This window comes from Pongo pygmaeus, chromosome 19, assembly GCF_028885625.2.
Source record: "Pongo pygmaeus isolate AG05252 chromosome 19, NHGRI_mPonPyg2-v2.0_pri, whole genome shotgun sequence".
In the NCBI taxonomy this organism is placed as follows: Eukaryota; Metazoa; Chordata; class Mammalia; order Primates; family Hominidae; genus Pongo; species Pongo pygmaeus.
In genome coordinates this window covers 73367070-73390744 of record NC_072392.2, presented here as the reverse complement: position 1 = coordinate 73390744, position 23675 = coordinate 73367070, and the positions used below count along the sequence as shown (strand labels likewise).

General features: G+C 44.3%; 1 protein-coding gene across 4 annotated transcripts; it reads right to left on the bottom strand.

Annotated features, from left to right (window-relative positions):
- Window positions 1-4146: 4146 nt before the first annotated feature.
- On the bottom strand, window positions 4147-23540 carry CDC6 (cell division cycle 6). 4 transcript variants are annotated; one of them, XM_063656427.1, is made up of 12 exons: window positions 23332-23540; window positions 17095-17285; window positions 15383-15664; window positions 15054-15253; window positions 13395-13570; window positions 12970-13076; window positions 12524-12663; window positions 11573-11673; window positions 10263-10327; window positions 6028-6230; window positions 5450-5590; window positions 4147-5148 (listed from the first exon to the last, which is right to left on the bottom strand). In XM_063656427.1, exons 2-12 carry the CDS (start codon window positions 17270-17272, stop codon window positions 5059-5061), a joined length of 1683 nt encoding a protein of 560 aa, XP_063512497.1. In that variant the 5' UTR covers window positions 17273-17285; window positions 23332-23540; the 3' UTR covers window positions 4147-5058. The 4 variants fall into 4 exon arrangements, with proteins under 4 accessions (XP_063512497.1, XP_054313144.1, XP_054313143.1 ...); XM_054457169.2 differs by lacking the exon at window positions 23332-23540 and adding an exon at window positions 18748-18888; XM_054457168.2 differs by lacking the exon at window positions 23332-23540 and adding an exon at window positions 18607-18850.
- Window positions 23541-23675: the final 135 nt, after the last annotated feature.

The window sequence follows — 23675 nt, the reverse complement described above, 5'->3', positions numbered from 1 at the left end:
TCTCAGCATCTTCATTATCTTAACTGAAGGAGACAAGCAGTGGATGGCGGCAGCAGAGAGCGTCAGGAGAGGGGGGCGGTGCGGGGAGCAGGCGCACCCTTGTTATAAAGTGCTGATCTAGCTCTTTTAGGCAGTGTGGGAAACAGAGGAGGGATCAAAGGGAGTGAGGCTGATTCAGAACTCAATTAGAGCTTTTTAAAAAACGAAGCTGGCTCTCTCCTTTCACCAGTCTTCAGGCTTTACCCAAGCCCCTTGCACCCAATTAACTTCCACTGCCAGTGCCTTGGGGCTGGGGTTGAAAATCAAGGGGAAGCCAGAGGGCACACCTTCTCCCCTTATGGAACACACCTCTTCTAAGAGGAAGACCTGCACTGTTTGTAGCTTAAGAGAAGGTATCTTAGAAGGTACCTTATCTTTTCAGGAAGAACCTGAGATCACAACTTGCCCCAAGTTAAAAAGTGGGACATCAAAGGTGGGCTCCTCCCTAAACTCTTGCCTAGAGACCCAGCTTCTGGCCAATCTAGCCACACTGAGTAACATCCAGACAGGCAGCCCTCTTCACAGCCTGTAGATAAGACTCTTCCCCTCATAGCCAAAGCGTCCCACCAGCAACATGGAAGTTGCCTCAAGCAAAATGCCACTACATCAGAGGGAGTGATTGGAATGCATCTGTGAGGCTAATAAATGCTCCAAAACTGTGCCAAGACACATTTTGTAAGACAGAGCACCCTTCTTATGCAGGGGCCTGCTCCACCTCTGTGCAAAAGTACCACTAACGTTTACCTTCAGCTTAGAACTGTTCTTACCATGGAGGGAAAGGCAGCATCTTATTTGGCTCATGTATCTGTTAAACAACTATTGAGTACCTACCAGGTATTAGGCACTATACTAATTGCTAGGGACAGATACAAATGTAAATAAAATTTCAATCTTGGCTCTCTTTTGTCCTCCCTCAGCAGTCAAGGTAACACGTCTCAAGATATTTAAAAAATACATAACCGGCCAGGCATGGTGGCTCAAGCCTCTAATCCCAGCACTTTGGGAGGCCGAGGCGGGCGGATCATGAGGTCAAGAGATCGAGATCATCCTGGCTAACACAGTGAAACCCCGTCTTTACTAAAAATACAAAAAAATTAGCTGGGCATGGTGGCGGGTGCCTGTAATCCCAGCTACTCAGGAGGATGAGGCAGGAGAATATGGCGTGAACCCGGGAGGCGGAGCTTGCAATGAGCAGAGATCGCGCCACTGCTCCAGCCTGGGTGACAGAGCGAGACTACATCTAAAAAAAAAAAAAAAAAATCACAACTTATTCCCAACTTCTCATTCTTATTGGTGTATCTGCTTTCTGTCTTTTATTTTTAGAGACAGGGTCTCGCTCTGTCACCCAGGATGTAATGCAGTGGTGTGATCATAGCCCATGCTAAGTTGAACTCCTGGGCTCAAAGCATCCTCCCATCTCAGCTTCCCAAGTAGCTAGGACTACAGGTGCACGCCACCATGCCCAGCTAATTTTTAAGATTTTTTTGGTAGAGAAGGGTAAGGGGGTCTCACTATGTTGCCCAAGCTGGTCTCAAGCTCCTGACTTCAAGTAATCCTTCCGCTGCTGCCTCCTCCCAAAGTGTTGGCATTACAGGCATGAGCCACCACACCTGGCTTGATGTATATTCAAAGAGACACTTAGTAAAGGTAGGGAGCAATGCAAAAGGGGGGGCGCAGAGAGAATAAGGCCCTGCCAACTTTTTGATCTCTGAGTAGCTTAGACCTCACACATTTTTTTTTTTTTTAGACAGAGTCTCACTCTGTCACCCAGGCTGGAGTACAGTGGCATGATCTCATCTCACTACAACCTCCACCTCCCAGGCTCAAGCAATTCTCCTGTCTCAGCCTCCCAAGTAGCTGTGATTATAGGTGTGTACCATGGCACCTGGTGAATTTGTGTACTTTTAGTAGAGATGGGGTTTCGCCATGTTGGCCAGACTGGTCTCGAACTCCTGACCCTTAAGTGATCCGCCCGCCTTGGCCCCACAAAGTGCTGGGATTACAGGTGTGAGCCACCACACCTGGCATTTTTTTTTTTGAAACAGTCTCATTCTGTCGCCAAGCTGGAGTGCAATGGCGCGATCTCGGTTCACTGCAACCTCTGCCTCCCAGTAGCTGGAATTACAGGAACACACCACAATGCCTAGCTAATTTATTTTAGTAGAGACAGGGTTTCGCCATGTTGGCCAGACTGGTCTCAAACTCCTGACCTCAGGTGATCCGCCCGCCTCGGCCTCCCAAAGTGCTGGATTACAGGCGTGAGCCACCACGCCCAGCCTGGACCTCACACATTCTTGCAGAGTTAGCTAGCCACAGGCAAGTCTCCATTGAGCCAGAAATGTCTGTGGCAGCTCTGGGGTTGAAACACACACCAACTTATTTTGTCTATGCTCTTTCCATGGCAATACCCGACACTCTATGGAAGCTTAATCAGCTTCCTTGGGGTGAGGGGGAGAGATAAACCAGGATATAGACACACACTCCATCACCTTCAAAAGGAAGAATGTAGGTCAGCATCTTTGCCACTACTCTAAGTGAAGCAGCCTATGATCCTGGCAAAAACTGCTAACCACAAGCCCATCCCATCCCATCCCACTAAAACTCCTACCACCTTCCTGAAGCTCTCAGCTTCAGGGAGAAAAGCCAGCAAGGAAAGGGCTTTCTTCCTCAGCAGTCTGAATTACACTTAAGACTTTACTGACAAACATACATCAGCTTTTGCTCCCACAAGGGCAGCGGAAGCCAAGCAGGGACACTAAGTCTGCTTCACGCATCACTGACAGAACCAACCCTGTTCCAATTGCTAAAGTCCTAAGAGCAGCAATGACCTAGAAATTGACAGTGAGGGGAGAAGTAAAGAAAAGGAAACTAACAAATCAGTAGACAGAAAACCCTATTTCCAAAACCAGGGGAAAGGGAGAGAAAGATAGAGGGGAAAGAAATTTGGCCCCTTTGAATCTACCAATGTGATTTTGGCTGGAAGCCAGGGAGGATACATAGCAGCCCCACTGCGAGTCAAGCCATGTTCCTGACTCAAGCCCTACAGTTAAGAGGAAGGCGCCAAGCCTCAAACACAACGAGGTGGGGAGGCTGCTCCTTATTGGGCAGGATCCTACTGTGGACACAGAACAGACAGCAGCTGCCCACAGTGTGGAAACAAACTGTAAAGCAGTCACGTCTCTTAAGGCTGCAGCATCCAATAAAATGTAATTTAAATCAAGCTTCGCATCTGTTCTCAATCCCATTCAGTCTCTGCTTTCCATCAGCCTTCGGACAATCTTTGCAATTATGCCTGTTAACCCTTATAGTCCCAGACACTTTCCAACCTTCTAGGTATAGAACTGTGTTTCCATGTTCAAACTACCTTCAGAGGGAACGAATACTCTAGTAAAGGAGTGTAAGAGTGACATTCAGACTCATGCCTACAGACTATCTTGTGCTACACACACCAGTGGGTAGTGTTCATTTCAGAGGGCTCTCTCTGCTTTCCTTGCCTCTATCCCATACCACCTGTTGTAGCTCAGATCACATTACAAGGATACAGTGGTCAGGATGAATGAAACAGTGGCCAACAGATCACTTGTACACATATCAAGTTCCCAAATGGAAGGCCATGTCAGAAAGGTAGAGGCGGCAGCAGGAGAGCTTAGGGAAAAGCAAACTTGGTCACTGGCTCTCAGATCATTCATATCACACATGGTTTACATTTCAAGCATCTGCTTCAGTTATGAAAGGACAGCAATCTCCCAAACAAATCAAAATAGAACTTCCCCCTTTCCCTCAAAACTACCTCAGCCTCAAGCATCCCCTTTCAAAGCAGTCAATGTTATAAGGGTGCCCTCTGGTGTCTCCGTCACAAATTGCCATTTAATGCCACCAAACCAAACCCAGAAGACTCTTGATTAACGAACCATATGGACTAATTTATCTAATAAGACTGGAAAAATGTGTTTAGATGAAAACCCAACCCCAAAATAGTCATCTTAAAACAAGTAGCTTCATCTAAGGGCAGCAAAGACTGTGGGACAGCCTAGGAAGGAATTTTCACATTGACTTCTGAAAGCTTGAGCTCTCTTGAAATCTGATTGCTTAAAAAGACAAAGAATGCAACTTGAAAATAAATATATTCACAATCTGTAGAGTTATAGTCTCCTTATGACCCCAACGCCCTTGGGAGTGCCCAAGAAACTCAGTGAGTCTAAAATGCCACAATGTCGTAGTATCTGCACCATGAACATAGTATACTATAAAAAGAAATAAATTCTTTAACCAGTGTCCTCCAAATCTCCATGTGGACTTGCTTGCATTTTTCTGGATCGTTTTCATTCTTCTTACCCTAACCTTAAAGTTCTTAACAAAATACCTTAATGGCTGGGCATGGTGGCTCACGCCTATAATCCCAGCACTCTGGGAGGCCGAGGTGGGCGGATCACTTGAGGGTCAGGAGTTCAAGACCAGCCTGGCCAACATGGTAAAACCCTGTCTCTACTAAAAATTAAAAAATTAGCTGGGCGCAGTGGTGGGCACCTGTAATCCCAGCTACTCGGGAGGCTGAGGCAAGAGAATCACTTCAACCTGGGAAGTGGGTGCTGTAGTGAGCAGAGAACGCACCATTGCTCTCCAGCCTGGGCAACAGGGTGAGACGCGGCCTCAAAAACAACAACAAAAAAAAACAAACAAAAAAATACCCACTCATGTTTGAGCAAACAAAGAGGTAAATATACACACATTCCACTACACAGATCTGTACACTTGTAAGCACATTGGCTAGAGATACACAAGTGGTAGAAGTAGTGAATGTAATTAAAAAGGGTCTACCTGGTCACTTTTATGGGTAAAAATAGTAAGAACCAAAGATATTATTCTGTGCTAATATTAAAGAATCTATAGATTAAAATTCATTGGCTTCAAGTAAAAAAGGTCATATTTGTTTTCAGGCCCAAATGTGTAAAGCACTAAAATGAAGACTGTAGCTCTCTAAATGCCAGCTGAATACTTTCGGATGGGGTGTAAGAGAATTTAAGGCAATCCAGTAGCTAAGATATTTCCAATTAAAGCTTTATCTTTCAGAGCATGTTCTATTTCTTTCTCTTCAATCTTGAAAAACACCTGGAAAGAAGAGAAAAGGATTTTTCACACTGGAGAACTCACAAAAGCAAAGTTGTCAGTACACAAACTTCTACCATATTAAACTTTTTCTCACAAAAGGCAAGCAAGTTAAACACTTTTTTTTCCAATGGCCTGAAAAAATATTCATATCACACTCCCATCTTTACACACCTTAAACCCTACCTAACAAAAAACGACTTGTTTAACTAATTGTGGTCATCTTGTTTAACAATAAACCTTTACTTTAGCATCACTCTACAAAACAGGACAATTAAAAACAGTCACAAAAAAGCAGTTGTACCTTTGTCAAACGGGTTTCCTTGTTTCTCTTTAATCCTAAAATGCCCCTGGCTTCCAAGAGCCCTGAAAGTGACAAACACTCTGACTGGTCCATAGCCGCCACCTGCTGTTTGCGACAGACTTTACTGTAGGCTTCATATAACTGGTAGGAAACAAGGGAGAACAAATGCTGCTTAAAAGTCACATTGCTTATAGACTTTAATCATTTAAGAAGCCTGAGTCTGGGTTTGAAAAAACTTATCTGAATACCCTATTTCTTCCTCTTTTCAATAAAATCCTTGAACAGGATTCTGTAGATATTCCCGAAAACCTATACAGTAATGTAGGAAAGGGGCTTTAAATATTTCCTAGAGAGATGCAGAAATGAAGGGGAGGATGGGGAAAAAATTAATGGTAAACTCTCAACCACAACCCAAGGGAAATAGGTGCCTTTTATATAGTACCAGTATTAATTCTTACTGTTAAAATCCATTTTAAATTCATTATCAGCTGAAGTATCATAGGCCTTTTGGAAAATACCTGCTCTGCAAAGCAGATTCTGATCTCTACCTCCGTTCCATCTGCTCCATCCCAACTTACCTTCCCCAGAGTGACCTCTTTGATTTTCAACTGCCTGATCAAGAGCATCAAAGAGCAGACCAAGATCTTCTGCTGAAGAGGGAAGAAATCTTGTGCTCCTTCTTGGCTCAAGGTCATCCTGTTACCATCAACTTCTGAGATGACTTGGGATATGTGAATAAGACCAACCCTCTTAGGAATCAGAGGCTCAGAAGGTGATTTACCTATAAAGTAAATAAGCCAAGCTTAATTCGATTTCTAAAATACTGTGTGTGTGTATGTATGATGAGACAGATGATACTAAGTTTGAGCTAAAGGAAATTTAAGTACAGTCACATGGTGGCAAAGCAGAGGTTTTAAATCTCTAACCAGAGGCCAAAGGATGAGAGATAACGCTATTCTCTTAAAGATGTCAAAATAATGTGGGATGACTTGAAAAGTACGGTTACCCTTTCTCTGGGCCAAATAGTGAGCTATTTTGTCCTATGGAATGTAATTTAACGTCAGAGGAACAAAACTCACCTCATGAAAGGACCAGAGAACTACTGTATTTTTTTTGGGACAGGATCTCTGTCACTCAGGCTGGAGTGCAGTGGCACTAGCATGGCTCATTGCAGCCTTGGCTTCCTGGGTTCAAGTGATCCTCCTGCCTCAGCCTCCTGTGTAACTAGGATTACAGGTACGTGCCACCACGCCAGGCTAGTTCCTAGTATCTCAGAGGTATAGAATAACAGAACCTTGAAGCAAAGATGGTGACTGTAATTGGTAATTAAGAAAGGAAAAAAAAGGCCAGGCGCAGTGGCTCATGCCTGTAATCCCAGCAGTTTGGGAGATCAAGGCGGGCAGATCACCTGAGGTCAGGAGTTTGAGACCAGCCTGCCCAACACGGCGAAACTCCGTCTCTACTAAAAATACTAAAAATTAGCTGGGTGTGGAGGCAGGTGCCTGTAATCCCAGCTACTTGGGAGGTTGAGGCAGAAGAATCACTTGAACCCAGGAGGCAGAGGTGCAGTGAGCCAAGATCATGCCACTGCACTCCAGCCTGGGCGACAAGAGTGAAACTCCGTATCCAAAAAAAAAAGAAAGTAAAAAAAAAGTTGGAAAATTACCTAATATTTTGGATCAAATGAGTGGCTAAATGTGGACAGTGAAGTCGCTGCCATATCAGCCCTTCAGATGGCTTCCCCAAATGACCTTTGAGGTTTGGTTCACTTGCCCAAGCTGATTAGCAGTAGAGCAACACTTGAGAAAATGTCATTGGATATGCTAGCAGATAGCACCATCTTTTTTTTTTTTTTTTTTTTTTTTGGTATTTTTTGTAGAGATGGGGTTTCATCATGTTGCCCAGGCTGGTCTTGAACTCCTTAGCTCAAAGCAATCTGCCCTCCTCGGCCTCCCAAAGCGCTGGGATTATGGGCATAAGCCACCATGCCTGGCCAGATATCATCATCTTAATAAAAGCCAGGGGTTGGGAAACTGCCAATAAGCTGCATAAGACTATATCCTTAGCAAACTACTGTAGGAACAGAAAACCAAATACCACATGTTCTCACTTCTAAGTGGGAGCTAAATGATGAGAACACATAGACACATAGTGGGGACAACACACACTGGGGCCTATAGGAGGGTGGAGGGAGAGGATCAGGAAAAATAACTAATGGCTTGAGCTCAGGAATTCATTGACCAGCCTGTGCAACAAGGCGAAACCCCATCGCTACTAAAAATACAAAAAAACAGCCGGGTATGGTGGTGTGTGCCTGTGGTCCCAGCTACTCAGGAGGCTGGGGTGGGAGGATGGCTTGAGCCTGGGAGGAGGAGGTTGCATTGAGCCAAGATCACGCCACTGCACTCCAGCCTGGGTGACAGAGCGAGACCCTGTCTCAAAAAAAAAAAAAAAGACTATGGCCTTATCGTTTGGAGATGCATGAATTCCAAGACAGAGAAATGTGTTCTGTAACAACCTTTGCCTGAAGTTACTTCCTGAAATCACTTGCAGTTGCCCCACAACAATTTACTTCTATAATATTACATTACCACAAAGGGATGCTGCAGAGGACTAATGGAGAAATCGGAGATCACAGATCAAGTAAAAGAATCTTAAAATTGAAAGGAATTTAGAAGTCTATTTTTACTCCCTATCCAGTGGCTGAGTCCTCTCTAAAACAATCTCAAAAAGTGGCATCTATCCAGCTTTTGTCTGAATATCTTCAATGCTGGAGAACCCACTATGTTTCAAGGAAGCCCAGTTAGTTCTAGTTATTATAAATTTTCTTCTTATATTTAGTTGAAGTCATTCTCCCTATAGCTTTCTGGAGCCATTGAAAGCCAATCTCAACCTGGTATGGTGGCTCATGCCTGTAATTCCAAAGCTATGGGAAGCTGAGGCAGGAGAATCACTTTATCCCAGGAGTTTGAGACCAGCCTGGGCAACATAAGGAGACTCCTCCACCCACTGACTCTACAAAAATTTTAAAATTAGCAGTAGCTGGAGCTGGGGAAGCTGAGGTGAGAGGACTGCTTGGGCCTGGGAGTTTGCAGCTGCAGTGAGCCATGATCGCACCAGCCATAATTGCACCACTGGACTCCGGCCTGGGAGACAGAACAAGACCTTGTTTCACACAAAAAGAAAAAAAAAAAAGAAATAAAAAAGCCAATCCCACACAAACCAGAAGTCAAAAGACAGAACTTACAACCTCTTTACCTTTTTGAATTATGTTTGTGTTAGTGGTGCTCACAGGGGCCAGTGACAAGCCTAAATGTTACTGGTGGGGAAAAAGGAGGAAAAGGGGATAATCTGAAAAGCTGAAAAGGAGGAAGAAACCAGTATCTAAGTCTACACATTGGTATATATTGCCTACTATTAGCCTAAGCACTATTTTTGGCTACTTCTGAAATATTTTTAATTATTTTATTTTAGCAAATTGATGAAAAAAAGAATTTCATGCAGAACTATAACGCCAGAAACAATTTTACTAACTCCCAGCCAGTGTAGGAGTGAAAAAGAAACAATCAAATCTTACTATTCTGTTCATAAAGACTAACACTGGATATCAAATACTGTAAGACATGTAGTTCATGGCCATTTTACATTTGCCACAACCAAAACAAGGCTGAGGGAATGGAAAATTAATTTTGTCATTTGTGATAGCATGCAGCTTACTGTAGCAGTATGATCTTTTTACCTCTACCCTCTAGACTTGTTTAAAAGCTTGAGATATCCCAAGTTGAACTTATAATTCTTCTTATTATTATTCTTTTGGGACAGAGTCTCGCTCTGTTGCCCAGGCTGGCAGTGCAGTGGCACCACCTCGGCTCACTGCAACCTCTGCCTCTCCAGCTCAAGTGATTCTCCTGCCTCAGCCTGCCAAGTAGCTAGGACTACAGGCGCACACCATGCTTGTCTAATTTTTTTTAAGTTCTGGGATACATGTGCAGAACATGCAGGTTTGTTACATAGGTATACATGTGCCATGGTGGCTTGCTGCACTCATCAACCCGTCATTTAGGTTTTAAGTCCCTCATGCTCTCCCTCCCTTTGGCCCCCACCCCCAACAGCCTCCGGTGTGTGATGTTCCCCTCCCTGTGTCCATGTGTTCTCATTGTTCAACTCCCACTTGAGTGAGAACATGTGGTGTTTGGTTTTCTGTTCCTGTGTTACTTTGCTGAGAATGATGGTTTCCAGCTTCATCCATGTCCCTAAAAAGGATATGAACTCATATTTTTAATGCTGCAAAATTTTTAAAATTTTTTGTAGAAACAAGGTCTCACTATATTGCCCAGGCTGGTCTCACAATCCTGGGCTCAAGCGATCCTCCCGCCTTGGCCTCCCAAAGTGCTGGGATTACAGGGGTGAACCACCGCACCTGGCTTCACAATTCTTTTACCCAATTCTCCCTTATTTATCAGGCTTTGCTTTCACCTATATTGAGACCTAAAGTGCACACAACAGAAGCACCCAGAGAGCTGATCCAACCTCATTGTCTACAAGTTTCATTTCTAGAGCTTGGAAAGAAAACTTACTCTGTCCCAGCCATTTACGCAATCAATACCCTGGGAACTCATTTCCAGTAATGCATGAACTATAGTACTGGCAGGCAAGATTGAAATAAAGTAGATGAAACGGACTAAAAACACAGACACACATAAAAATGGGTGAGTTTGGATTTAACTATGTTCATTTCATCTTTCTACCTCTTTCCTCAGAAAAGCTAAGCTTCCAGTTACAAAGGAAGACAGGAAGGAGATAAACTACTTACATTCAGACAGTGGTTTGAGAATAGTCTGGCTTTTGACATCTGACTCTACAATTTCAATAGCTCTCCTATAAAAAAAATTTCTAAAATTAATTCAGTCTGAGCCAAACCAAACACACCAAACCACCAGCCTCAAAAGCAGGCACATTAATGACCATTGCTCAAAGACTGCAACTATGAACAATGGTAATGTAGGCTAACATGGTTTAGCCTACACATATCCTATGTGTAACTTTAAAATTATGATGTTTTATAATTTTAAAGCCCCCAAACAAAACTGGGTTATTTCTCAGATAAGGGGACTTAATTGCTTTGAAATAATTCATGGACGTCAGATTTGAGAAACTTCAATGGTTTCCTCCTAACAGATGCCAAGTAGGTCATCATACATTAAGCCAATGATAACATTTTGGATGAGGAGAAAATGTCATGGGTAGGAGAGAGGATATGTAGTGTGGGTGACTGACTAAAGGGAGCCAGCACCACCCATACACACCAAACCTAAAAGGGATATCTTCAGTTATATATACATAGGATATGTGTAGGCTAAACCACGCTAGCCTACATGACTATTGCTCATAGTTGCAGTCTTTACCCAAGTAGTTTGCTGATTAGGGGAAACTTTCAAATTCAGGAACATGCAATCTAGCAATAGGAAGAGCTTACTCTCCCACTGCTCTCTCCAAAGTACTTTGCCCACAGGAAGCCATAAGCCAGACCTGGGTCTTCTGCATGGCAATAGGGGGAGGTTGGACCAGCAGGCCAGCACAGCAAGTATCATTTTAATGGACCCAGTGTCCCTACTGGGAAGGAAGAAATTTCATCAGTCAGCACAGAGGCTTTCCCCAGCAGGAGGGGCAGGAGGATGGGAAGGGAGAAAGAGGTCTGGAGTACAACTGTGGGGGACCACCAACTGGAGGAAAGAAGGGGTGCTCACAAAAGGAAAGGAAGGGGAAAAAGTCTAAAGGCAAAGATGGTTCAGGTCCATAAATAAACCTGCTTGAGACCAGCTAATGGAAAAGTAAACTGGAGTCTTTTTTAATACAAATGTAATTAACCAATCTATAATCACCACAGGGAGTGCCAGCAACATCTCATTTGTTTCTCCCTCTGTAGGTAATGGACTGATAATGTTTCAGACATTAACACGGTGGAAATCCAGAGCTCCCCACTGAGAAACAAGTCCTCCTTTCTGAGCGTAAAAACGTAGCAGAACAGAGCCTCTTAAGCCACATTCACTTGAGTTACATGAGACAATTAACAGCATTTCTTTTTTTTTTTTAATAAAAGAATGCAACAGAGCCGTAACTCACCTGCAAACATCTAGTGCTTTGCGAACATCTCCTGAAACAGCAGAGACTTTGCGGGCACAGAATTGAATTGCAACATTGTCCAGAACCTGATCTCTAGATACCTTCAGACAAGACATAGAAGATGACAGTTTGAACCATAAGATTCTCCCTCTGTAATTTAGGTCCCAAGCATAAATATCTTCACATTTAACCCTAAACTTGATTGGCAACTCTTTAGGGTTAAAAAGATGCCTTTTCTTCTCATAAATAATGGAGACGTTTGAGAGTTTTCACACATTTAAGCATTTTGTACGGATGCGGTAGAAGTTCATAAATGGAAAAAAGCAATCAGAACTGAAATTAGCAAAAATAAAAAATCTATTTAGTCACTTTCAACAGAAAAAGTTTTTCCATAGGCCCTATTTTTTAAAGGGCATTAAAGAAAGCACTTGAGGCCGGGTGCGATGGCTCATGCCTGTAATCCCAGCACTTTGAGAGGCCGAGACAGGCATATCACCTGAGGTTAGGAGTTCGAGACCAGCCTGGCCAACACGGTGAAAGCCCAGCTCTACTAAAAATACAACAATTAGCTAGGCGTGGTGGCAGATGCCTGTAGTCCTAGCTACTCGGGTGGCTGAGGCAGGTGAATCGCTTGAACCCATGAGGCAGAGGCTGTAGAGAGCCGAGATCACGCCATTGCACTCCAGCCTGGGCAACAAGAGCAAAACTCAAAAAAAAAAAAAAAAAAGCACTTGGGTGATTCCTCTAACTGCTGCTTTTATTTCAACACTGAGACACCCAGTAAATGAATGAAGCAGAAATTCACATAAAAATGTTCTCACTGTGGTCCACAGGAACTCCTTGCTCCGTTAATAAAGCAATCAAGGCAAAAATATTTTAGAACTATTGTTAAATTTTCGTAGCACAGGTGATCCAAGGAACACATAATTTGGCAAAATAGTTGGCACTGACCTGATTAAGTCGATCTTGCAAAATAGTGACTATCTGATTTCTGGTATAAGGTGGGAAGTTCAACAGCTGTGGCTTACATTTTTCTCTAGCTTGAAGCCTAGGCAGAATTCTATCTGTGAGATCCAGGGTATTGGCAATACCTAAGGAGGAGATCAACAACATTGATCATTGGTCAAATTATCCTAAAGGGAAAACTAAATCCTCTGAAAGCTAAATAAATTTCCATTTATAGAATCTAGCATTCTAATTGTTGCTTCCCACTTGTCTCCTACCCCATCCCAATAGATAAGATGTATCTATTAGGTAAGATGTACATAGTCATTTAACTTTCTTATTTTGACACGGCAGAAAGCTGGTTTAAGATAAAATAGCTGATAAATAAGCTGAATATATATTTAAAAAAATACTTTAGAAACACCATGTAACATTAACAATTGAGGACTAACCAATCAGCACCAAGCGAGAATTGCTTAGCCATGGCCATTCAAATAGCGTGTACAATACATCTTGGCCTTTGCTGTCCAGTTGATCCATCTCGTCCAATACCAACACACTATAAAAAGAGAAACAGTTAGTATCCATATTCACCTTCTTAACCCTCTAATGTTTGATATAGGCTGACTTCAGGTCACTTTCCTAAAGCTGAGACCAGTTTAAAGATCATAATCTATCCTATCTCTAGTTACTGCTACAAGGATACCCCACATCATCTACAAGTAATCCAATTTAAAATTAGGTGTATCTTCCTTCTCTTCTTTCCCTTTAAGTTTATGTAACTATCCTTCAGAGAGCAAATATACAAAATGTACTTTTTATGGGCAACAGACCTTGCAGATTTTCACAGAGCAACATGAAGCAGAACAATACTTACATCATGGGGCCTTTCTCTGCAGTCATATGTTTTTCCAATTTCCTCACCATGTCCTTCCCAGCTGGCCTGGATACCTCTTCCTGACAAATCTCCTGAGCAATAGCTGGGAATACAGCCTGGGCACTCCTCAAGGACATGCAATTCAGCATGATAGTTTTAAAGCCTTTCAGTTCCTTCTGGAAAAAAAATGCAAATATGGGAGTTATTTTGGCCTCAGAAAATAAAGATCTGATAGAGCCTAAAATGTCTTTGAAGAGCTAACAGCACGTAAGGAAGCTCTACTTTCATTTGGAAAGATTTAAACAATGAAATTACAAATGTTTTATTTTGAAGAAACCCTCAATCTTCTAAACTTCTACTCTTTCTTTCTTTCTTTTTTTTTTCCTTTGAGACGGAGTCTCACTCTGTTGCCCAGGCTGAAATGCAATGCCACAATCTCAACTCATTGCAACCTCTGCCTCCCAGGTTCAAGTGATTCTCCTGCCTCAGCCTCCCAAGTAGCTGTGATTACAAGGATGCACCACCACACCCAGCTAATTTTTGTATTTTTAGTAGAGACGGGGTTTCACCACATTGGCCAAGCTGGTCTTGAACCCCTGACCTCAGGTGATCCACTCACCTCAGCCTTCCAAAGTGTTGGAATTACAGGTATGAGCCACCACACCAGGCCTACTCTTTCTTAACTCTTTTTTTTTTTTTTTTTTTGAGATGGAGTCTTGCTCTGTCGCCCAGGCTGCAGTACAGTGGCGCGATCTCAGCTCACTGCAACCTCTGCTTCCTGAGTTCAAGTGATCCTCCTGCCTCAGCCTCCCGTAGCTGGGATTATAGGCACCTGCCACCATGCCCAGCTAATTTTTTTTTTGTATTATTAGTAGAGACAGGGTTTCACCATGTTGACCAGGGTGGTCTCAAACTCTTGACCTTAGGTGATCCACTCACCTTGGCCTCCCAAAGTGCTGGGATTACAGGTGTGAGCCACTGTGCCTAGCCCTTTCTTAACTAAGTGCCGGCCGGGCACAGTGGCTTACACCTGTAATTCCAGCACTTTGGGAGGCTGAAGCAGGCAGACTGCTTGAGCTCAGGAGTTCAGGACAAGTCTGGGCAACATGGTGAAACCCTGTCTCTACAAAAAATTAGCTGGGTGTAGTGGTGAGTGCCAGTATTCCCAGCTATCCAGGAGGTCGAGGTGGGAGGATCACCTGAGCCCAAGAGGTCAAGGCTGCAGTGAGCTGAGATCACACCACTGCACTCCAGCCTGGACAACAGAGTGAGACTGTTTCAAAAACAAAACAGGCCAGGTGCGGTGGCTCACGCCTGTAATCCCAACACTTTGGGAGGCCAACACGGGCGGATCACGAGGTCAGGAGATCGAGACCATCCTAGCTAACACAGTGAAATCCCGTCTCTACTAAAAATGCAAAAAACATTAGCTGGGCATGGTGGCGGGCGCCTGTAGTCCCAGCTACTCGGGAGGCTGAGGCAGGAGAATGGCGTGAACCTGGGAGGCAGAGCTTGCAGTGAGCCAAGATCACGCCACTGCACTCCAGCCTGGGCGACAGAGCGAGACTCGGTCTCAAAAAACAAAACAAACCAAACCAAACAAACAAACACCCAAGTATCATTTTACCAAGAGTATCATAATTCAGACTCTCAATGTACCTTGAGGTCTTGCAGAATCCGGCTTAAGCAGGCAGTTTTTCCAGTTCCAGGAGCACCAGAAAGGTAAAGGCTTCCAGCTTTTTTCCCACAGATGTGTTCCCTCAGGAAATTCCTGATGACATCCATCTCCCTTTCCCTGGCAGGCAGCCGATCTGGGACAGCTGTGTTCAGGACCAGCTTTGCTTGCTGGTAGCAAGTGCCTGTGCCAGACATAAGAGGTCAATTAGACACAACAGAAGGTGAATGAGAAGACCCACTGGGTGGTTTCATTTGGAGTCATCAGCCTTGGTTACAATGGCTGCACTAAGAGTTGCCATGTAAGAACAAACCTTCTTGCTTGAATAGTCTCACACATGCAGATTCTTTCTCCAGTGGACATCTCTGCTCAGAATTTGTTGTGATCTCTTGACTTTTTCTAACTGAAGAAAGTATTTTGTTTTGGTGAACTTTGGCTAGTTCTCTTTTGCTAGGAGACTTAATTGTCAGCTGATTGTCAAATACCAATCTTCGTCCCTTAAGTGTATGTGAGTGAGGGGGACCATTCTCCTTCTTGCCTTGCTTTGGTGGAGAACAAGGAGGTAAATGGGGAGTGTTGCATAGGTTGTCATCACCTGAAACATAATAAAAATGTAGTCACTCATAGCATTGGATAGTAAAAGGATGTGCAAGACCTCTGCCTCTCCCAGAAAGAGGTGAATTTCTACCTTAGTCAGAACCACCAAAATAAAATGCCTTCTTACTTAGCAGCAAATATTGGCCACCAGATGGCACCACTGATCTTACTACAGTAGTCCCTTTATCCACCGTTCTAGTTACCCTCAGTCTGAAAATACTAAATGGAAAATTCCAGAAATAAACAATTGACAAGTTTTAAATTGCATGCTGTTGAATACCATGATGAAATCCCGCACCATCCTACCCGAGACATGAATCATCCCTTCAGCCAGCATATCCACACTGTATATGCTATCCACCCACTAGTCACTTAGTAGCTGACTTGGTTATCAAATCAAAAACACAGTATATGTAGGGTTTGGTACTATCCTCGATTGCAGGCATCCACTGGGGGTCTTGGAATGTATCCCCCATGGATAAGTGGGGACTACTGCATTTAGTAGAAACCAAATGGGTTTTAGTAGGATGAAACTGTAAAGCTATTTTGAAACAGGTTTTCTCAACCTTGGCACCACTGACATCTTGGACCAAATAATTCTTCATTGTCAAGGAGCTGTCCTGTGCATTGTAATGTCTAGCAGTATCCCTGGCCTCTACCCACTATGCCAGTAGTAACCCCCAGCTGTAACAACCAAAAATGTCTCCAGAAACAACCAAATCACCCCCTATTTAAAAACAAATGTTCCAAAACAAGAAAGAATTACCAATCACTGTCCTAAAGGATGGAAAATATTCATCATGTCACGTTTTTGTTTCTTTTAATTTCACAAATATTGAGGTAAGTTTCATAATACCATGTAACTACAAGGCAACTTAAAACATTGACAGAACTAAGTTCAGTATTAAGGAGTTGAAGATCAGACCTATTAAGTAGTTCAGAAGTGACCTCAGTAAGTGGCTTAACTCTGGAGTTCGGTAAGCACTTAGCAACCATTCTGAAAATAACTAAAATGAAGAGTAGTCTTAGGCCAGGAGCAGTAGCTCATGCCTATAATCCTAGCACTTTGGGAGGCCAAGGCAGCTGGATCACCTGAGGTCAGGAGTTCAGAGACCAGATCGGCCAGTATGGCGAAACCCCGTCTCAACTAAAAAAAAAAAAAATTAGCCGGGCTTGGTGGTGGGCGCCTGTAATCCCAGCTACTTGGGAGGCTGAGGCAGGAGAATGGCTTGAACCCAAGAGGCGGAGGTTGCAGTGAGCCGAGATCGCACTATTGCACTCCAGCCTGGGAGATGGAGCGAGACTCTGTCTCAAAAAAAAAAAAAAGTCTTAACTGAACTTAGAAAGCTCCTTCAAAGGACACACATCTTACCAAGAAAAGAAAGATCACAAGCTGCTAGTGAAAAAGTGATATAATGGATGGTTTACCCAGACGTTTCCTGGGGCTGAGAGGCAGGGCTTTTACACGAGGAGAACCGGTTACAGCTTGGACATTTGTTGATTCTAGTTTGGCATCACTGGAGTTTTTAGTTTTGTTCAATGCCCGAGACAGCTTCTTTTTTGGAAAACTGATTGTAGCCTGTGCCTGGGATCGCGTTTGAGGCATGATGACAGCACAGCTAGATAAAAAAAATAAGAGGACAACTAGTCAATATGTGAAAATGAAGAGAAAATAACTAACATTGAAGTTATTTATGCTGATGATTAACACTTATTTCCTAAGTAAATTATGTTATCACACTTATTTTAGCATTCATTTTTGCTTCACATCCAAATCTATGCAAGAACAGCTGAAATTTGTTGTCTACCTACTACGTGGAAGGCGCTGTTATAAACACCTTAGGTACCAACTCGTTTAACAACGATCTTAGAGGTAGGTACTATTATTAGCCTTTATTTTACACATGAGAAAACTGAGATAAACAGTGGCCCAAAGTCACAGAAAAACAGGAATGTAACCCCAGGCATCTGGTGCCAGAGCCCAAGTTCTTAACCGATTGAGCGATGCAATAACAAGTTACCTGAAATGGGCCGGGCGCGGTGGCTCACGCCTGTAATCCCAGCACTTTGGGAGGCCGAGGCAGGCGGATCACCTGAGGTCAGGAGTTCGAGACCAGCCTGACCAACATGGAGAAACCCCGTCTCTACTAAAAATACAAAAAACGGCCAAGCGCGGTGGCTCACGCCTGTAATCCCAACACTTTGGGAGGCCGAGACGGGCCAAGACCATCCTGGCTAACACGGTGAAACCCTGTCTCTACTAAAAATGCAAAAAATTAGCCGGGCGTGGTGGCGGGAGCCTGTAGTCCCAGCTACTTGGGAGGCTGAGGCAGGAGAATGGCGTGAACCCAGGAGGCGGAGCTTGCAGTGAGCCGAGATCGCGCCAGTGCACTCCAGCCCGGGAGACTGAGCGAGACTCCGTCTCAAAAAAAAAAAAAAAATTAGCCGGACGTGGTGGCGGGCGCCTGTAGTCCCAGCTACATGAAGAGGCTGAGGCAGGAGAATGGCTTGAACCCGGCAGGCAGAGGTTGCAGTGAGCCGAGATCGCGCCACTGCACTCCAGCCTGGGCGACAAGAGCGAGACTCCGTCTCAAAAAAAAAAAAAAAGTTACATGAATTGATTTATATTTAGAACTTCTAGTTTCCTCCCTCCAGACACGCGGGGTGTCTTTATCACCAGTTCAGCCCAGCACCCGCCACATTTAGTCTCTTCTCTCCCAAGCCCTCACACTGCAGCTCAGTCTTCCTTCAGTTCTTTCCGCCCCTGCACTCAGTCCTCATTTTAGGCAGCTCTCAACTCACCCCAGAATATTTCCTTCCTACAACTTGCAGATCCTTCACACCACGCACAACTGCTAGAACTACCCCGAGGGCACCTGCCCTTTCCCTGATCCCGCCCTCAGACCTCCAGCGAGCTCAGCTCTTTTCCCTTCACTTCACCTCGGGCCTCGCCGGAACCCGCAGCCTTCACCCAGCTCCGCTGCCTCACAGACCCCAGGCCTCCTCGAGCAATCCTCTCCTTTCCACCTCCTCAGTGCAGGATCCTTCTCACGTCTCTCACACGCAGTCTCACGGACTCACCACCACAAGCCCCTGAACAAACTGCACAGCTGCAGCAGCAAACTCCAGCCGCGCTCGCGCCAAATCCAAATGGCCACAGCGTTCCCACCTCCCGCCAAAGCCCGGCCTCGACTCTGATTGGCTGTAGTCACAGAGCCTTTCGCCTTGAGCACCGCCTCTTTTTTTGCTACCAATCCAGTGGAAGAGTTACAGCCAATGAGAGAGCCCCAAGTCTTAAGAGTCGCGTGAGGCCACGACCACCGAACGGGGGAGGGAATCTACATCCGGGGCCTCGGTGGAAAGACGCGCGATTGCTGCAGGGCGACTCTGGGTAAGTCGGGCCGGCCCCGCCGCAAAGCACGCTGGGAGGCGTAGTCTTTGCTGCCGCGCAGTCGCGCCCTGCCTTCGACTGGAAGTGTCAAGATGTGGTTCCCCTTCTCACTACCCATTTGCATCATCCTGATGGGCTAGATTTTCAGAACTGCTACATGATACCTACAGTTTTGAGTTCTGTGCTCCAGGTATGATGCTAGGCACTTTCCTTACCTCTCTAATGCTCAACCTCGCAAGATACAAAGCAAACCCATATACAAGGTTAGAGGTCTACAGCATCTTGGTGACAGTGAAGAGCCTAGGATCCAGATCTCCTGATGACTGAACTAGTGATTTTTATGGTAAAGTTCTACACACCTATATAAAGAAAAACTATGCTTCATCATAGTATCTCTTGATTTGTGCTTCAAAGATGAGAAAGAGCCAATTCTTTGCTTTTATTTCGTTCAACGTAAGAATATTATGTTCTGTGTATCTTCTTACCATTAGTCCACACATCCTGGGGAGAGAATTATGACCACTTAATTTTAAAATCTTTTATGGCGAAACAATAGGGTTTCAGGCCAGGGAATACAGCTATATAGAAGAGGCAAGCTGAGTTTTTAATGAAAAATATAAATTAGCGCAGTAATCTGAAGGCCAGCTTCCAAAGCCAATAACTCATCTAAGCCTCAGGTTCCTTTAGAGGCCAGAACCCAATTCTAGGTGATGGTAAACATTTATCTTTTAGCCCTCAGTAACAAACAAAATAGAGCCATAAAGCCTAGAAAGAGGGAAGCAACAATATTACGATCATCAGTGAATTGGTCCTAGTTCATGAAGAGAGCCAATATTGAGTGCTTAAGTGTATGCCAGGGGCTGTGCTCAGTATTTTACCTACATCACCTTATTAATAATCTTCACAAGCACCCCCACGAAGCTGGTGTTATTTCATTTTACAAATGAGGGAACTACAGTAGAGGGGAGTTGAGTAAACTTGCCCAAGGTCACACAACTAGTAAGTGAAGAGCTAGAATTTGAACTCTGAACTCTGACAGAAAATCAAACTCTTGACCACTTTATTATAGGGGGGTGATTAGACAGATTCAGGTTCTAAATAGGAAGAGATGGTGGAGTACATTTCGTGAAGGCTTTTTAGCAGCTGAAAACTACAAAAGTGAAGAGAATGGGCTGCCATGAATGGAGAAGGTTACCACACAATGGAAGCTTTCTTTTCTTTTTTTTTTTTTTTTTGAGACAAGTCTCATTCTATCACCCAGGCTTGAGTGCAGTGGCATGATCTCAGCTCACTGCAATCTCCACCTCCTGGGTTCAAGCCATTCTCCTGCCTCAGCCTCCTGAGTAGCCGGGACTACAGGCACGCGCTACCACGCCTGGCTAATTTTTGAATTTTTAGTAGAGGGGGTTTCACCATGTTGGCCAGGTTGGTCTCAAACTCCTGACTTCGTGATCCACCCACCTCAGCCTCCCACAGTGCTGGGATTACAGGCATGAGCCACCACTCCTGGCCACAACGGAAGCTTTTAAAAGGACTAGATGGTATTTCTGATGTCTTAGGACAGTAGAACTCAGGATGCAACCTTCACTGTTCATATTTTTATAACATGGGCACCTAAGAATTGCCCTTAATAACCTGAAATGGTAACGTGTGCCCAGCCAGCTGTAAGGGGTGGTTATGGTAAACAACCTACCTCGGTTACAAGAAGACAGCAGACGAAGCTATGAGTACTTAGCATGCATATTGGAACCTATGAAAACACCAGGAAATGGCTGGGTGCAGTGGCTCACACCTGTAATCCCAGCACTTTGGGAGGCTGAGGCGGGTGGATCACGAGGTCAGGAAATCGAGACCATCCTGGCTAACACGGTGAAACCCGTCTACTAAAATACAAAAAAATTAGCCAGGCATGGTGGCGGGTGCCTGTAGTCCCAGCTACTTAGGAGGCTGCGGCGGGAGAATGGTGTGAACCCGGGAGGTGGAGCTTGCAGTGAGGGGAGATCATGCCACGCCACTGCACTCTGGCCTGGGCCACAAAGCGAGACTCCCTCTCAAAAAAAAAAAAAAAAAAGAAAAGAAAGAAAACACCAGGAAACATAGCAGTGGCCCAAGAAAAGCCTACAGGTGTAAATGACCACTGTGGAAGCAGGCAAATAATCACAGAATGTCAGGACTGAAAGGTTATCTACTTGAAGCTCTTCCTTTGCACTAATAATGATCCTCCAGTAACGTGATGCGTACACATCATATTGTTACTTGCTTCTGTGCCTTTGTTTTTGCTGTTTCCTCTGTCTGGAATGCCACTAACCATCCATCTTCCCTGGCTAACTCCCATAAAGCCTTTTAATACCCTGCATAGGTTTCTCCTGGTAGCTATCCTGAAGTCTACTAAACTGAGTTCCTCGGAGTCAAAGACAATGTCTTAGCCTTGCACAGTGGCATGCATCTGTAATTCCAGCTACTCAGGAGGCTGAGGTGGGAGGATCCCTTGAGCCCAGTTCGAGGACAGCCTGGACAACATAGGGAGACCCCATTTCCAAGTTGGAAAAAAAAAAAAAAGACTTTTTTTTTTATATGGAGTCTCGCTCTGTCGCCCAGGCGGGAGTGCAGTGGTGCAATCTCAGCTCACTGCAACCTCCACCCCACCGGGTTCAAGCAACTCTCCTGCCTCAGCCTCCTGAGTAGCTGGGATTACAGGCGCCCATAATTTCAGTAGACAGGGTTTCACCATATTGGTAAGGCTGGTCTCAAACTCTTGACCTCAGGTGATCCACCTGCCTCAGCCTCCCAAAGTGCTGGGATTACAGGCGTGAGCCACCGCGCCCGGCAAAAACAGACTTTTCATCTTCATATTGTAGATGCCTGGTACAGAGTAAAGTGTACAATAAGTGCTTGCTGAATGAAGGAATGGAAAGTACATTCTTGCCAAGTGGACATCCACCCTTTGCATAAACACTTGTGGCTGGAGAGCATATACTCCTTTAAGTCTCACACCCCTAAGCCTAGGAATGGAGAATGAATTCAATTATGCGTGAAAATGATCCAGACTGGGCTCCAGTGATGTCAGAGGCAAAGCATTTCCCCAGTTATCCTCTGCGGCGGTCAGAATCCTGAGGTTGACATATTTCTAGTTCTAATTCGTTTTCCATAGCTCCTTTACCTCTCTTTGCAGAGTACTAGGAAGTTGGAGACAGGCAGCTTTCTTCCAGTGGGTCATTTAGTTCATGGTTAGACTGGGTGGGGAAATACTTCAGAGGTACATTCACGGCAAGCAGCTCTGCCTCAGTAATGGAAGGAAAACTAGTGTCCTTATCACCTGCTAACTCATACACAGTATCATGGAGAAGGAATCAAATCACACTGGAAGAACCTGTCTGGTATCCTTTTGTGTGAGTGTAGACACACATACACACACACACATACTAGCAATACCATCACAGTAAGACAGAATGAATTATAGGGTTAGGAAGTCGAAGGTCATTTAGGCAAGCTCCATTTGCAGGCTATTTCAAGTCAGGAGGAACAATTCAATCAATAAATACATAGTTTATTAACCATATTAATAACAATGATGGGTCAAATAATCAGATTCAGCCCATCTGGGAAGTACGGATGAAAATGAAAGGAGTCCTTTTTTTTTTTTCCCCTCCCTCCCTCATCCTCATAGGTTTTTATATCTAAATTATGTGAGAGTGATTCATACACACACCCATTATGAATCAGTAAGAGAAATAACTTCAAGACCTTTGCTAGTGATGAAAGTGCAAGTTAAGCTCATTAAGCCTTAGTGGTTATGATGTCAGCTGACCACGGTAAGGAGAGAATGTCTGGTTGAATTTTTACACCTAAAGTCAAAGTTCAAGAAAACCAGCTAAGATTCAGCTTAAAAAGCAGTGACGAAAAACAGCCAACACCCACATAAAAACAGATACACACGTTCTGTATGCTTTGTCCCCACCCTTCTTTTCTTTAGCCTCAATTTGAGAATCTTCCATGCAACACAGGGAGAAAGAATTATAAGAGATTCAAGGAAAAGGTCACAAGGCCAGGAAGCCTCCTAGGTTCCCTGAAATCGTGGGCAAAGGGGAGTTAGGTGGAAATATAAAATAAGGACTGGCTGGGTGCGGTGGCTCATGCCTGTAATCCCAGCACTTTGAGAAGCTGAGGTGGGACAATCACTTGAGCCCAGGAATTTGAGACCAGTCTGGGCAACATAGGGAGACCCTGTCTTTACAAAAAAATTTTCAAAATTAGCGGGGCATAGTGGTACACACCTGTGGTCCCAGCTACACAGAAGGCTGAGGTGGGAGGATCACTTGAGCTTGAGAGTTGGAGGCTGCGGTGAGCTATGATCACACCACTGCACTCCAGCCTGGACGACAGCAAGATCCTGTCTCAAAAAAAAAGAAATTAAATAATAAAATAAGGACCATCAGAATCTCCCAAGAAGGGTAACTAGAACTCTAGAACTGTAATTTTTTTTTTTTTTTTTTTTTTTTTTTTGAGTGCAGTGGTATCATTTCAGCTCAGTGCAACCTCCGCCTCCTGGGTTCAAGTGATTTTCCTGCCTCAGCCTCCCGAGTAGCTGGGACTATAGGCATGCGCCATGACACCGGTT

Excerpts from the sequence above, each read along its gene's own strand:
- CDC6 (XM_063656427.1), bottom strand. The coding sequence starts at position 17,272 with ATGCCTCAAACGCGATCCCAGGCACAGGCTACAATCAGTTTTCCAAAA. Across the intron at positions 15,665-17,094 it reads CAGCCCCAGGAAACGTCTGG|GTGATGACAACCTATGCAAC; the intron begins GTAAACCATCCA and ends ATTATGTTTCAG. Across the intron at positions 10,328-11,572 it reads AAAGCACTAGATGTTTGCAG|GAGAGCTATTGAAATTGTAG; the intron begins GTGAGTTACGGC and ends TTTTTTTTATAG.